We start from the raw sequence: 16,216 nt of genomic DNA on the forward strand, positions 1-16,216 counted from the left end.
ATGACGAAGAGCCTGTTCCTTTCCTTGAAGCCAGGCCGAGACCTCCTTGGCCAATTCAAAGAAATTAGCCTTTTAACATCAGTGAATTTGGCTCTGCTTTTCTGCACATCCGCCAAAAAATCTGGGTAAAAAGACACTCTCGTGCCATTAAACTGGATGTTGGCATGGTCCCACTCTTGGCACAGCACTGCCTCCCGGTCATGATAATGAAGCGGTTTTGCTAGCATAGATCTGGGGGCCTCCAGGCTGGGGAGGGCGAGCTGGTACCCGGTGCGCCCCTTCTACCGCAAAGAAAGGGGAGAAGGCATCTTTACTGAACAGCTCCAAGAGCCAGTTCTCTACAAAACCTGTGGGATCTCCTCCCTCGGCACACTCTGGAAGATCCACTATACAAACATTATTTAGACGAAGACGATTCTCCATATCTTCTTCCCTATTATGCGTGTCTTTCGCCAGCCAGTATGCAGACTGTGTGTCACAGGCCGGGGGGGAAGGCAGCAGATCTTCAATATCACTAACCCGATTCTCTACTGCTGTAGTTCTCTCCTGAATTTCCTGCAGATCTTGTTGCAGTAATGATACTTCCTCCTTCAAGCCTCCAAATTGGTCTTTAAGTGTGTTCACAGAACCAATGCAATTATTTACTGCCCCCCTGAGGATGTCAGCAAGTGTGGGTTGCTCTTCATTTTCTCCCTCCTATTCAGGTGACTGCAGGTCTGCACACTGCTCCATGATCATCTAGCAAGATGACAGCCTGCCCCTGTTCCCCTGGCTCTTGATGATAAGCGCCCTCTGAGACCTTCATCTGCTCCACCCCCAGTGCCCAAGACATTTTTTGGGCATAGTACAGCATGTCACAAGGTTGCTCCGTACCCTGGTTTCAGGCCCATTTCCTTCAGCTTGTCTGAGCCAAGTGGTGTTCCCCACAGCGAGGCCACGGTGGCATCATCTTGGAGCTCCAAGGCCGCCGCCTCATTCTGTCATTTGCGGGTCATCCCTCTAATGCAGAGGGCCGGCGGTGGTTCCATGCCAAGCACAGGTGTGGCAGCTAGCTGACTGACCCAGTCTAGCAACGATAGGTGGGCTGGGGGAGGATCAGTAATGGATCGAGGACAGGAGTTGTTGGAGAAGTGTCCTCTCACATGATGTTCTTGGCCACGCCCCCACAATGGAATGGTTTAGATCAAAGCATATTCATGTGTTGACTATGGCCCAGTCAAAGTCCATACCTAATTCCAATTGAGAATCTGTGGAAAGACTTGAAAATTGCTGTTCACGGATGCTCTCCATCCAATCTGACAGAGCTTGAGCTATTTTGCAAAGAAGAATGGGCAAAAATGTCACTCTCTAGATGTGCAAAGCTGGTAGAGACATACCCAAAAAGACTTGAAGCTGTAATTGCAGTGAAAGGTGGTTCTACAAAGTATCGGGGGCTGAATACAAATGCATGCCACAATTTTCACATATTTATTTGTAAGAAATTTGTAAAACCATTTATCATTTTCCTTCCACTTCACAGTTATGTGCCACTTTATGTTGGTCTATCACATAAAATTCCAATAAAATACATTTACGTTTTTGGATGTAACATGACAAAATGTGGAAAATTTCAAGGGGTATAAATACTTTTTCAAGACACTGTATGTATATATATATATATATATATATATATATACTGTATTTATCGGCTTATAACACGCACTTTTTTCCCCTTAAAATCAGGGGAAAGTCGCAGGTGCGTGTTATACGCCAATACCCTGCGATCCTGAGCTGTCAAAATTTCAAAATCGCCGACCGCGATTTGAAAATGGCGCCGCCGGCACCGAAATACACAGAGCTGGTCCTCGGCTCTTTCCGGCGGCTCTCGTTTACTTTCGGCTCCACTCGTAGTCCCGAGCGGAGCTATCCGAACCTACTCGGATAGCTCCGCTGGGGACTACGAGCGGAGCCGAAAGTAAACGAGAGCCGCCGGAAAGAGCCGAGGACCGGCTCTGTGTATTTCGGCGCCAGCGGCGCCATTTTCAAATCGCGGTCGGCGATTTTGAAGCACAGGGAGCAGGGACCGTTGATCGAAGGCTGCACTGGGGCAAGGCTGCACTGGGGAAGGCTGCACTGACAAGGCTGCACTGGGGAAGGCTGCACTGACAAGGCTGCACTGGGGAAGGCTGTACTGACAAGGCTGCACTGGGGAAGGCTGCACTGACAAGGCTGCACTGACATGGCTGCACTGACATGGCTGCACTGACATGGCTGCACTGACATATCTGCACTGACAAGGCTGCACTGGGGAAGGCTGCACTGACAAGGCTGCACTGACAAGGCTGCACTGGGGAAGGCTGCACTGACAAGGCTGCAATGATGGGCATTTAAATGTAAGTTTTTTTCCCTTCAACTTCCCTCCTAAAAGTTTTTTTTTCCTTAAAATTCCCTCCTAAATTGGGGTGCGTGTTATATGCCGGTGCGTGTTATACGCCGATAAATACGGTGTATATATATATATATATATATATATATATATATATATATATACTGTATGTAGATAGATAGATAGATAGATAGATAGATAGATAGATAGATAGATAGATAGATAGATAGAAAAGTAGATACTGTAGATACTGTAAACTTGAGAGTTATGTCTATAACCCTCTCCTCCAATCCCTACATTGGCTCCCAATCGCCCAGCAAATTAAATTCAAAATACTAACCAAAACATACAAAGCCATTCACAACTCTGCCCCGAGCTACATCACCAATCTTGTCTCCAAACATCACCCAAACCGTCCTCTCCGCTCCTCCCCAGACCCCCTACTTTCAAGCTCCCTCGTCTCCTCCTCCAATGCTCATCTCCAGGATTTCTCCAGAGCCTTTCCCATCCTCTGGAACTCGCTACCTCAACCTGTCCGGCTATACCCTACTCTTGATACCTTCAGGCGATCCCTGAAAACTCATCTCTTCAGGAAAGCCTATAACGTCTCTAACTAATCTTTTACCACTTCCATCAGCTCATTCCCCACAGTTACAACCTTTTGTACCACCAGCCCCACCCTTTTAGATTATAAGCTCTTCTGAGCAGCCCTCTTAATCCTCTTGTATTTTATTGTAATATAACTGTATTGTCTCCCTTTTATATTGTAAAGCGCTGCGTAAACTCTTGGTGCTATATAAAACCTGAATAATAATAATCCACTTCATGTGTATACATACAGTACTACACTTTAAAGGTGTAGCAATTTCTCTAAGATGTTATTCCTATTCTTGTTAAACTGAACTGTCAGGATAGAAAGTTTGGAGCTGACTTGCTGTTACAGGGGGCAAGAAATTATTATACTACTGTACCAGTTGTTCTTTAAAAACCGTTTCATAACTGCTAACATATTAAGGCCAATCCACACGTATACTTTATACAGTAAACATTATAATGAATATTGCTACCACAAAAATTGTTTGCGTTTTGGAGATAAACATACTTCCTTTTTCATTGCTTAGATCATTCTGATGACTAAATCTCCAGGCTCAAAGGTACACAGAAATACAAACCTTTTTAATGACAGAAGTAATCAGAGTTGTTTACTCTTCCAGCTAAACAATATTCAATAATTAAGCTTTCCTTCAAACCACGATCTTTATCAATATAGATGAGCCCTGACACCCTACAGGAGACATGTACTTGGCTGTAAAGCCTGGAGGTCAAAATCAATTGAAATCAAGAATGAATTGCTCTTGTGAAAAGATTTAGTGTTTGGAAACAAAGCTTAAAGCACATAATAAGGATGCACAAGCCTTTTTTGGGAATGGTGGGTGAAACCTTACCATTACACTTCTAAAAATACATTTTAAATATTTTCCTTCTTTTTGCTCACTTTGTTGCTTTATTTTAAGTTTCTTTTCTATGTGAATAAGGTAATAAATTAGGCTTCACAGCAGTAGCAACTATGCTTCCCCTTTTGCATATTTAGTGACATCCATTGCATAACTAAAATAATTTCTCTTAACACCTATCTAATAACAAAAAAGAAACAAATATTTTATATATTGTAGTTTACCAGTTCTATTATGCATTGGCAGCATTCGTTTTAATTTTTAATATATTTTTTCTTGTTATTTTCCCCTAGTAATCATTCCATTAACATACTTTCATTCTTCTTGGCTACACATAGTTCTCTATGGTATCTATGGTGGGAGTTATGGTTGTCACACAGGCGGCACTTGAAACATGCCTGCCCTTGATCAACTCTTTTGCATGGAGGATGATGCGATTACTAGTTTACAAAATCATTTTTTTACTGTCTTTTCAGTTCAAAGACACGACAGGGATGCTGCATTTCTGCTGAGATAAACAGGTATTTTCTGTACTTGCTGAAAATGTTCTTAGCCTGAAAAAAAGAAAATCAACACAGCCACCACAACTTAGGATTGGAATGCTGCAATATGTTCCATTCTTATTTTTTGGGTTTAGATTTGCTCTGTCAAAGTAGAAGTCCTCTGTACCTAGTGGTTAGGTCCTTTGGACTGGACTGGTTTCTTAGTTCAGTGACACAAAGGAGGATCAAAGTTAGTCATCGTAAAGGTGTGATGAGAACAGGTGCGCTTTGTAAAAAATAAAGGAATTATTAGTGTGGTCCAGTGGGGGCTGGTGCTGCAATCTTTTCGGGGGGGGCAAACAAACCACCCACGTCCCTGCGTCCCAAATGGACAGGCTGTCACTGGCGTGGTCTACTTTAGAGTGAGAATTCTATGTGTGAGTAGGATACTGGGCCCGTGGTGACTTTTTAACAAGAACATTGAATTGAGAGTGAAAGAAAACATAAAAAGAATGGTTGTGACTTAATTTTCACTTGTAAAGGTTGGTATTTTTCCATATAATTCACACAGTTAGCTTTTTGACTCCCTTAATGTGCCATGAGAGAAGCTAGCTATATAGCTATTTTACATGTTCATGTGGAGTTGCATCATGACCAGTATTTCTTCCTGTGTGGGACTTTAGCAGTTGGTATTCTGCTGTATGGACACTCTGGACATTTTATAAATTATCATGAAAAACTATAGCCAATGACTAGCTGTTCATGGTCTTTGATTTTGCTCACAAAATCCATTCAGGCATTTATCAGTGGTAGTGGAAGTGCCTTGACATTATCTAATTTAGCATCCTCAGGGGATGTGGAGCTAGAATGCAGAGTCATCGTCATCAATATAGGGCAATCACAATCAATCAGTTTAAAATCAATCAGTCTACAGTAACAGCATGAACATACAACATAGCAACATAGCAAAAATTACACTAATGCCCTGTACACACGGTCAGATTTTCCAATGGAAAATGTGTGATAGGACCTTATTGTCGGAAATTCCGACCGTGTGTGGGCCCCATCGCACATTTTCCATCGGAATTTCCGACACACAAAGTTTGTGAGCTTGCTATAAAATTTTCCGACAACAAAATCCGTTGTCAGAAATTCTGATCGTGTGTGGACAATTCCGACGCAAAAAGTGCCACGCATGCTCAGAATAAATTAAGAGACGAAAGCTATTGGCTACTGCCCCGTTTATAGTCCCGACGTACGTGTTTTAGGGCACCGGCGTTCAGAACGATCAGATTTTCCGACAACTTTGTGTGACCGTGTGTATGCAAGACAAGTTTGAGCCAATATCCGTCAGAAAAATCCATGGATTTTGTTGTCGGAACGTCCGATCAATGTCTGACCGCGTGAACAGGGCATTAGAATGCAATGCGTACATGTTTTTTAAAAGGGTCTCTTTGATTTTTTTTTAAATGGTATGTGCTAAGATTAGGGTTAATACTTTGCAATTTACCAAACATGTTAGGAAATTATCACTTTCAGAAGAAACATATTTCTGTAAAGCAAACTTTTGTTCTTAAATTAAAATCTATAGACTGCAGTGAGTTTTATTTATGGATTTAAATGCAGCCTACAAATGTTCTGCAGTGCTTATAATAATGCTTTTTAAAATACCAGCTGGAATTCAAAAATTGCAAGTAAATGTCTATGGGTGAGTTCTGTAATTGTAAAGTTAGTTTTTCTCTGCTAACCAGGATGTATTAGAGAGGATAAAGTGTACATTTTACAGAAATTCAGTTCATGGTTACATGACCTGAGGACATTATATGTGACCTGATGTCAAGTGAATGCAGTCACTCTGCCCTGTGGAATTATACTTCACATTTGACTTTAGCTTATGTGACCGGCACAATGCCCTGACTTTCTGTTTGAAACAGATAAATATATTTTTGCACTTGTTATTGTACGTAACTGACTTCTTTCTCGAATTCCCTTGAAATTAATAAAAGCAGGCCTAATGTTACAGTTTAATACTTTTTAAATCGTTTTTACAATCAGAGAATGCCTATACTTCTTCCTATTAAATAAACAAAACTAATGAAAGTCCAAGAATCATACAGAAATTTGGATTACAAATTGGTCAAAATGGATAAAAAATATTTTCAGTCTTCCAGATTTTCCCCCTTTTTTCAAGAAAGGATAAAAACATCTGTAAGTGAACAACATCTAAGGTGTATATGAAAAGTAAAAATTGGTACCTCTTATACTTGTGTTCAGAATGATGAAAAAAAAAAATGAAATTTAAAAAACAGATGTACCTGCTCCAAAATTGTATTTATTCTCTCAACTTCACAGTCTATTACAAATCTTTTCTCCTGACGTCTGTCCATTTCCTCTATGATGCGTTTATATTCCTGAACATCTTTTATATTCCCTACCGATCGGGCTGTCACTTGCCAGTTGTTCTGTACGGCTGCCTCCATAATGGCCTGGAGAATGGAAAATCCTGGAGAAGAGAAATGACACAATCAGACTCTTTATTGTTAAGAATATGAAAAGAGCACTTTCAGATAAAAAAAAAACATTACTGCAAATGGTTTTCTGGAAGCATACATCACGCAGGCACGTTGGTTCCTCCCTATCACTTCATGGCCTTCTTTCCCTATACTACACCATCAAAATACCTTCTGGCAGCACATATTTCTATATATTCTCTCTGAGTAATAGGAATAACAGTAATGAGTGTATAAACAAACATATGAAAAGAACCAAAGATTAAGAAGTAAACAGAAGCCATCCAGTTGTTGCGCATAGCTTTGTTTACTGATGACACAGCTTCAAAAAGTCACAGCAGACAATCGCATGGGTTACACCTACTACTATGCATTTTTCATTATTGCTAAACAGTCAGTCCAGTGGCTACTTATATTTAAGGGGACTTTAGCAAAGGTTTTCATGCACATCAATGTCTATCTTTACCGCCCTGCTGTTGACTTTGCTTACATTTGATTTAAAGTGGTTGTATACCCATTTTTTTATATTTTTACCTACAGGTAAGCCTATAAGGCTTACCTGTAGGTAAAATAAATATCTCCTAAACCTGTATGGTTTAGGAGATATTCACTTTTCATGCAGCCGCTGACGTCAGCGGCGCATGCGCTGTGAAGGTCCAGCTAAAGGTACGGCAGATGCTACCGGACCTTGCCTGAAAGAAGTCTCCCGCACGCATGTGTGGGAGTGACGACATTACGGCTCCAGCCACACTGGAATCGTGAACCCGGCGGTGACCAGGATCAGCTGCCGATGCCTCGTTCTAAGGTAAGTATTTCATAATGAGCTAGTATGCAGTGCATACTAGCTCATTATGCCTTTTGCTTTACAGGTTTTAAAAAAAAATTAAACATTTGTGCGGGTGTCCAACTACTTTAAATTACAGAGAATGTAGGATAAACAAGACCACTGATGGTGCAACAGAAAGAGTGTGACTTCTTGACTAAGTGGGGTAAGGGCTTGTACAGAGATGTTGCCTGGATAAGCCAGTGGGAAAACCTTCCGATCAGCTTTCAATCCACATTAAAGGATAATGTATGTGCACATTCAAATGAAGAAAACACCCAGCCTCTCATTAAAACAGAAAATAACAATACAGATCTAGTGTGCAGACATGTGCTCTGGTCCTTGCAGTTCTCTAGAGGCATTTTTAAAGTAATGACATCAGCAGTCTCTGCTGTAGTATGTGTATGCCCTTTTCCAAGCCATATATATGAAAAAAATGTATCGACTACATCGGGGGTGATTCTCTCTTTGGACTCTGCCTAGCACTTTAATAAGTATTACACATAAAAGATAGAACTACACACTGTCCCCTTGCACTTATTCCCTTTAATCACTTTTCCAGCTCCAGCCCTGCCAGACTGTTCAGTGTGCAGTAAAGGGTATCATCTTAGGCCCCTTTCACACTGGGGCGGTTTGCAAACCGACCTAAAACTGGCGCTGCTGTGTCTTGGGCTTTCACACTGGAGCGGTGCGCTGGCAGGAGGGAAAAAAAAGCATCTTTGGAGCGGTGAAGGTGTGGTGAATACACTGCTCCTTCACCTCTCCTGCCCATTGAAATCAATGGGGCAGCGCGGCTATACTCCTGGCATAGCGCCACTGTGGCAGCGCTTTGCGGGCGGTTTTAACCCTTTTTCGGCCACGAGCGGAAGTTAAAACCACCCCGCTAGTGGCTGAATACCGCCGCTAAAACGGCGCTAAAAATAGCGCCGTTTTACCGATGACGCCCCAACTGCCCCAGTGTGAAGGTGGCCTTATAGAGGTAGTGTGCAGTTTTTTTACATGGGATGCTACAGTGAGAAATTAGGAAGAGAAAGCATTTACAAGTACCACAGTGAGCACAGAAATAGTTTATAGACACCTGGGAGCACTGACACCCATATTGTGCTGTGATAAGTATGTTTTATGCAGACTTACCCCTTTACCTTTACCCCTTAGCCTTTACGCCATATGAGAGGGAGGTTGGTTCTGAATGATATATAATAGAGGCTGTACAAATAAATGCCAGAGTAAAAGTCATATACTGACTGATAATACAGTTTTAAGCATCACTTGCAATAATTGTCAGTGTATAATTATCCCCTGAATGATTGCTGTTCGGAAGCAGAATGCAGAAACAGCTGCTGAAAATATATTATAGGGTGGAAAATTTCTGCTATTCTGAAATAAAAAAACAAACAAAAAATGTACAAAGAAATATTGACACTTACATTATATGGCTAATTTATGAGTTCGGGTGTTTCCAGTACTATTAGGTCTGGTTCACACTGGTACGACAAACGCTTCGACATTGGGAGCTCATGTCGCATGACGTGTGAAAATCGATGTTTCCCTATGGGAGCCGTCTTAAGTGGTCTGACACAAGTCGGTCCGACTTTGAAAATGCTCCCTGCACTACTTTGGTCCAACTTTGATCCTACTTCAGCCCATTGAATATCACTGAAGTCGGATCAAAGTCGGATCGCCATCTTAACTGATCCGACTTTGGCATGCGACTTGTGCTCTGATGATCTTGAAAGGGAACTCCATGCCAATTTAAAAAAAAAATGGCATGGGTTCCCCCTACAAGAGCATACCAGGCCCTTTGGTCTGGTATGGATTTTAAGGGGAACCCCCACCGTGAAAAAACAGCGTGGGGGTCGCCCCAAAATCCATACCAGACACTTATCCAAGCACACAGCCGGCAGGTCAGGAAAGGGGGTGGGGACGAGCGAGTGCCTCCCTTCCTGAACCGCACCAGGATGCATGCCTTCAACATGGGGGGGTGGGTTCACCCCCCCACCCCAAAGCATCTTGTCCCCATGTTGATGAGGACAATGGCCTCTTCCCAACAACCCTGGCCATTGGTTATCGGGGTCTGCGGGCAGGGGCTTATCGTAATCTGGAAGCCCCCTTTAACAAGGGGGCCCCCAGATCAAGGGCCCCTCACCCTGTGAATGTTTGGCGCTCATGTGACTGTCCGCGGTCTCCTCACCTCCACTCCTCTTCTCAGCTGACATCAGCGGGGGTTTCCCACCACCTTTCCATACAGCTATCGCATTGGGAGAGGAGACCAGTGGGCAGTCAGCTGAGCGCCAAACGGCACTATTATACAGCACATTTAAAAAAAAATACATTCACTGGGGAGCTTACTGTGATTTTTCAGAGGGAACTGTAGCAAAAAAAAATTTGCATTAATAAATACTTTAAAGAACTGTGTGTTTCCAACCTTATAGCAACAGTTTGGGAAGGGCCCTTTTCTGTTGCTACATGACTGTCTTTATGCACAAAGGCAGGTCCATAAAGACATGGTTTGATCTAAGCGGTGTAGAGGAACTTGTGTAGCTGATACAGACCCCTGACCTCAAGCTTACTGAACACTAATTAAGTAACAGATGAACATTAGTATCTGACCTCACAAATGCTCATTTAGCTGAATGTGCTCAAATACTTACGGGCAGACTCCAAAATCTTGCAGAAAGCCTTCCCAAAAAAGTGGAGGCTGTAGTAACTGTAGGGGGTGGGACAACTGTATATTAGTGCTTTTTGGAATAGGATGTCCAACAAGCTTATAGAGGTGTAACGGTCAGATGTCCTCACGCAATGGGTCATATAGATCATTTAGAGCAGTTTTTAACTTAATGCCGTTTTGCAAAATCAAAGTACTCTTAATTAAGTGACAGTTTACCAACCCCAAAAAAGTCAGTGCATGCAATACTGGTATTATCAAAATGTATTTCCAGAATTTTTCATGAGAACATAACTTAAAGACCTTTAAAGTGCAAATCTAGCTAAATATTTTTATTTCATTTAATGTAGTATGATAAAGTTGAAACCTCTATCTGGTTTTATTACAGCCTGAGTCCATATTGGGGAGATTTTCTCTTGGTTTACAAAGCAGCAGTACTCCTGAACCTGTCAAACACCCTCCTAAGCTACTGTGTTAATATTTCAAACATACAATTGTCAAATATGTTTTAATTGCTTAAAGATTTAGCAAATTATTTTGGCTATAATCAAAGCCAGCTGAACATTAGACATGTATTTGTTAATGATTCTGCTAAAACATGTGTAGATGCCAGTAAATCTTGACTTTGAAAGTTCTTGGCTTATTAATCCTACATGGCCCATTGGCATTTACTTAATTGGCCTTCAAGCCGTAATGGGGTTATCCTAATGTGACCCAAGTACGCCAGGCATTGTTCAAGCAATAGACTTTTTTATGCACACTATTCTTTCGAGGCTTTTTAAAATTCAGTCAACAATAAAAAATTGTAACCCTTTCCTACTCTCTCCATTCTGTCCTAAGCATGAAAAAAAACATTGTAAAGAGGAAAGCATCACCGCTACTCCTGACTAGTCCAGGTGAATACACAATGAAGCGTTGCCTCAGCCTACATGTCTCCACCAAACCACAAACCCTGATGTATTTCACCCCAACTTAATTCAGGGTGTGTGGTTTGGTAGGAGACATGTATACTGAGGCCCCGTTTATTCAACTGGGCTGGTCGGGAGTAGTGGTGATCCTTTCATTTTTAAATTTACTAACCCCCTGGATTGGTATCGGGACAAGCCTGCACCCCATGTTCTGGGACACAGGAATGTACCTTCATGTCTACCTTGAGCAGTGCCATAAGCAATCAATAGAATACGGGAGACACAGCAGCGCTCATCTGAGTGCAGTATGTTGGAACAAGTAAATGATACATTTATGCAAGTTAAAAATTCAACTCACAGAGTAAGGAGTTAAAAGCTGGCTAGTCACAAGGGAGGCATCGCCCTTTGTCCTGGTCCAGATAGCCAGCGGTGTGGGGTGCTGCTGCTGTCTCACTAGCTTCAGAGGTTTCCAAGGCTGATCACAGGAGCGCATGCTCCAAATGCGCGCCTGGCGGCCTCGTGTCCCACATCCAGTGACATCACAGCCGATGTGGAGACGACTACCAGCTTGAATCGAAGTCGAGACAGCAGCAGCGTCCAACACCACCAGCTATCTGGACCAGGACAAACAGCGAGGCCTCCCTTGTGTCTAGCCAGCTTTTAACCGCTTACTCTGTGCGTTGATTTTTTAACTTGAATACATTTATCATTTTTTTGTTCTAACATACTGCACTCAGATGAGTGCCGCTGTGTCTCCCTATTCTATATCTACAGAGTTGCTCCCTCTTCCACAACTGGCTGCACCTCTAGAGTGTTATAACTTTTTTAACCCAGCTGAACTTGTTCTTAACCCATTCAAGCTCAAACGGAACTTATTCAGGGTCTAAGTCCCCCCCAACCACTGGATTTTATCATCAGGAGCCCTATATAACCACCTTAACTTATAGCCTCGCTCCCCACCATATGTTTCTCTCCGAGCACCACTATACTCCCCCTCTTTTTTCCCCAAAAGCAAACAAACAGGTTGCAGTGATGTAAAAAACATCGCCTAATATTATATTTGGAAAAATAAATCAGCACTTACTTATTCACTGAGCTGTGAATGAGCACAGTAATTAACTGTCCAAAATGACAACTGACACAACTCCCTTACTACTGGTAAGGGAGTATGCATACGTGCATGTCTATTTGCCTGTGGTTCTGCCTTAAAGCCAACTCTAGCCAAAACTGTTTAAGCTCTATGTGGCTCTATGTGGAGTGTGGATGGTTTAGAAATTCTATCTATGTTTGTCTGACCCTCCTTACCTCCAGTCATGTCACCAACTACCATCCCCTTGTCCAATGAGAATGCATTGACTGGCTACTGAAGCGAGTTGGCAATGTGCAGGTTTAGCAATGAACAATCCTGGATTTAAGGGCAGGTCACAAAAGTAAGATGGCAGCTTATTAGCAGTTTATCAGTATCCCAGCTGACTGTAATCAAATGTAGTAAGCTGTTAGATGTGTGGACAAAATGTATGACAAGTACCATCTCCTTACATTTATTTGAGAACAATTTTCTTTCTGCTTATATACCATGGCACAGGACCAATGTGTTAGGAAAGAGTGGTGATTACAACAGAGAATGTAGTCATGTTTGAAGGTCAAAATCACTACCCAGTAGTCAGTAGATCATGTGACAATTGCCTTTATTCAGAGCAGGTATGTGCATTTCTTCCAATTAATTAGATCAATGCATTTATAGGGTTTTTTTTTTGCCTATTTATGATAAGAATATTGTCTCGGCTTTGCAGACAGGTAGGTGGAGGAATGGAGTTATGTTGTGTTGACCAGCCGGCCTAGGGGGACACAAACTATATTTGGCTTTGGCCAAGGATTCAAGAAACTAAATGAATGGCATAGTAATAAGGTATGAATATTGTCGGAAGCAAGCATCTTGTGGTGTTTTCTCTCAGGAAGGCCATACATTATACATTTTTTTTTTTTCGCTCAACACTCGGTGCTTATGGGGGGAATCCTTCCCACTGCACTATTGTGTTTTGCTGGTAGGGAGTCTTCCCTGACAGCAGAATACAATACGTGTTGTCGGCTATAGCCAACCAATGGTACTGATCGTATGGCACAACTAGCTAGCCCATACATGGATCGAATTTGGCTGAACTAGCTGAATTTCAATCCATTTATAGCCAGTTTAAGGCAGAAAGCATTTGTAAACATTTAATATTGAGTACAAGGTCACACACAGCACACATTTTTGCTAGATATGTGTATGTATTAGGTCACACAGATAAGAATAAAAAAAGCAAGATAACAGAGCTCTCATGTGCACTGCAGTGTAATTGGTGATAATATTACTTGCTACAACATAATCAAAAGTAAACACAATCAACCCAAGAAAGTACAGGCTCAATGATTAATGCAATATCAATGACCTTGCAATAATGAGCACGTACACGAAAGCTACAATATGTATGAAATAACTGTTCTTGGATAATATCTCTAAATACTTTTTCAGTTAGACAGTATGCAAGAAGCTGTCCCTTTCCAATCTATATATACAGGTTTGTGCTAAATACAGATACAAAAATAGAATATAGTTGTTTAAATTCTATGAAAAGAATATAATATGGTTAGATGTTATATCCCCTCAGGGCTTGACCATAGGAATATGGTAGATGAATAAGAGCAAGCACCGTTAGCAAAATAGACAGATGCACAAACAAAAGCATGTTGTGACTTGCGCTTGGAGTTAGGCAATCTGATATGTTTGGCAAAGACTGAAAAGTTGAATCATTGTGTACACTGGTGGGGGGTGAGCAAAGAAAGCCAAACATGTAATGACCTCATGGCCCACATTTTACCCCAATGGCAATGTTGGGATCTTACCATATAGGTTCCTGTTATGATCAAATTAGGTCTACAGAGACCTTTCCAGTTGATAGGCTCTTGTGTGGGAATATTTACTGCAAAACTAAAGCAGTGGTCAAAGTACAAAGTACAAAGAGTATGGTTAACAGTCAGAACAGAGAGGTTTAATTAACTATGGAGGGGCTAGTCTTCTTAATATTATAAAGTGCAATTCAGAAAGTTGGACAGCAAAGATAATGTTATTTTTAATGCATACTGTTGATAGGGTAAATGGAATAACTATTTATTTATCAAACATTTAGTTATGATTATCAAAACATCTATTCTGATTAAGCAGAGGTACTTTTTACAAATGTTTAGAAGTCATATGAGTTAACAGCTGTTTTACTGATCAAATGCCATTCACACCTTCAGCTGTGTAAAGTTCTATCTCTGGCTTTCCCACAGAACTTGGGAAGTGACGTGTATATGTGAAATGACCATGTGCATATCAATGAATATCACCAAAGAGTTGAATGGTACTTCAAAAGAGTCCTATTCAAGGTGCCACCCCCTGTAGAATGTATAAATTGTACTGAGGCTCTCAGCCATTTCAGAACAATCATATTGAATTTCACCATGTACTTACTGTATTGTTCTCTCTGCCTATAGCTAAAACTATGGGCTTGTATATTAAATACATCATCTATAATTTGGCTTCAGCAGTCAATGTTATTGAAAGTCCTTAAGTTCTGGGCTTTTCCCTATCAATTGGTCCTTCGAAGCCGGAAATCGATACTTTGCAGACGCAGCTGAGACACAGAACAGGACAACACAAGCTGGAAACTGGCTAAGGTAAGCTAACTTTCTGCTTACTGTGTTTTCCCCTTGCGCTGTACTGATTTGCGTAAGTTGGTGTCATGTAGAAGTACTCTTTCCAAGAACCTTGACTGTTGAATTTTGTTATTTTTTTTCTCTTTTCATACTATCTGTACTTATTACTGTCCTTGCAAGTGTGTGTTCTGTGTGAATGGCTTGCCCTATTTCAGGCGCAATGTGTGCGTAGTTAGGATTTCTGCATTTCCTGTGTCGGGGGACCGTGCAGGTCAGGAATCGGGTCTTCGGACTCAAGGGATCATTCATAGGCTGTGGCTGATAAGGTACTATGTGTGGTGAGGCCCTGGTTTATTGCCGAGGGTGATGGCCTGCTTAAAAAACAGCGCCGCTTGAATCCTTAGTACCAGTTTTGAATGAAATTCTGATTTACTTTTCGCATCTGCGTAGTTCTCCATAAAACTACACAATAAGCAGATGTACTATCTCTCCTATTCTGCACAGTGCCTATAAAACTGATGTGGAAGACTTTAGGGAAGCATAACTGTCAGATTCTATACTCTAGAATTTTCTCCTATTGAGATTTTTGTTACTGTACTGCACAAAGTGTTGGAATATGTGATGCTGTGTGTGTCCTGCCTTGTCTAAGGGAGTATCTTTACATTCGTAAACTGTTTTAATCTGTCTGTGTAACCCCATTCAGTTTGTGTAACTGAACTCTTTTTTTAGTTGTGTGCCGGTCAGTCTGTGTGGCTGATTTTTGCAGTGTATAGTCTGGTATAGAACCTTGGCCAGGTTTGGGGCCCAGATATACAGTTCCTGCTATTTAGGATTCACTGTGTCTGTGTGACTATTGTGAACCCTTCCTGGTCTGCCAAAGAGTATATGATATATAACTTTGGAGCAGGGACGGTCCGTTCCCTGAAGAAATGGAAAAGAGGCACACAAGGGTTTATACCTCTTGAAGGGAAACTTGACCCTAAGTTCTGGAATGAATGTAAAAAATACCATCCAAGTACTTTTAAAACAAGAAAAGACAAGCAGGCATTAGATAAATGGATGCATGCAAGTGAGCAGTGTCAAAACATGCTGAAAACGAGATTGAAAGAAACCTATTGCCCTGTGAGAAAGTTATATGAATACAGTGCTGAAGAGCCTGATGACAATATTGCTGAAATGACTGTAAGCAGATTATACCCTACATTACCACCTCCACCTACTTATAATGATCAAAGGGCAGCGAACAGTTCCACTGTGCATAATTTATCTGCACCCCCACCCCTACCCCCCCAGCCAGAAACAACAATAGGTGCAGATTCTACGATACC

At 41.5% G+C, this 16,216-nt stretch overlaps 1 protein-coding gene and 1 long non-coding RNA gene across 4 annotated transcripts in view; one reads left to right on the forward strand and one right to left on the reverse strand.

Annotated features, from left to right (window-relative positions):
* GRIA3 (glutamate ionotropic receptor AMPA type subunit 3) overlaps window positions 1–16,216 on the reverse strand; it is a 446,082-nt gene that overhangs the window by 139,635 nt on the left and 290,231 nt on the right. For all 3 annotated transcript variants that reach the window (XR_012236014.1, XM_073599435.1, XM_073599434.1), the window contains exon 4: window positions 6,617–6,804. Coding sequence is in view for 2 of the 3 variants with exons in the window: in XM_073599435.1 (XP_073455536.1) it covers window positions 6,617–6,804 (188 nt within the window). In the remaining variant the exon portion in view is untranslated. The remainder of the gene's footprint in view (window positions 1–6,616; window positions 6,805–16,216) is intronic.
* Window positions 1–16,216, forward strand: part of LOC141108143 (uncharacterized) — a 63,065-nt gene that overhangs the window by 16,942 nt on the left and 29,907 nt on the right. Inside the window, exon 2 of the long non-coding RNA XR_012236015.1 lies at window positions 4,296–4,340. This is a non-coding gene — a long non-coding RNA (uncharacterized lncRNA). The remainder of the gene's footprint in view (window positions 1–4,295; window positions 4,341–16,216) is intronic.

This window comes from Aquarana catesbeiana, linkage group LG09 (assembly GCF_042186555.1).
Source record: "Aquarana catesbeiana isolate 2022-GZ linkage group LG09, ASM4218655v1, whole genome shotgun sequence".
NCBI classification, from domain to species: domain Eukaryota; kingdom Metazoa; phylum Chordata; class Amphibia; order Anura; family Ranidae; genus Aquarana; species Aquarana catesbeiana.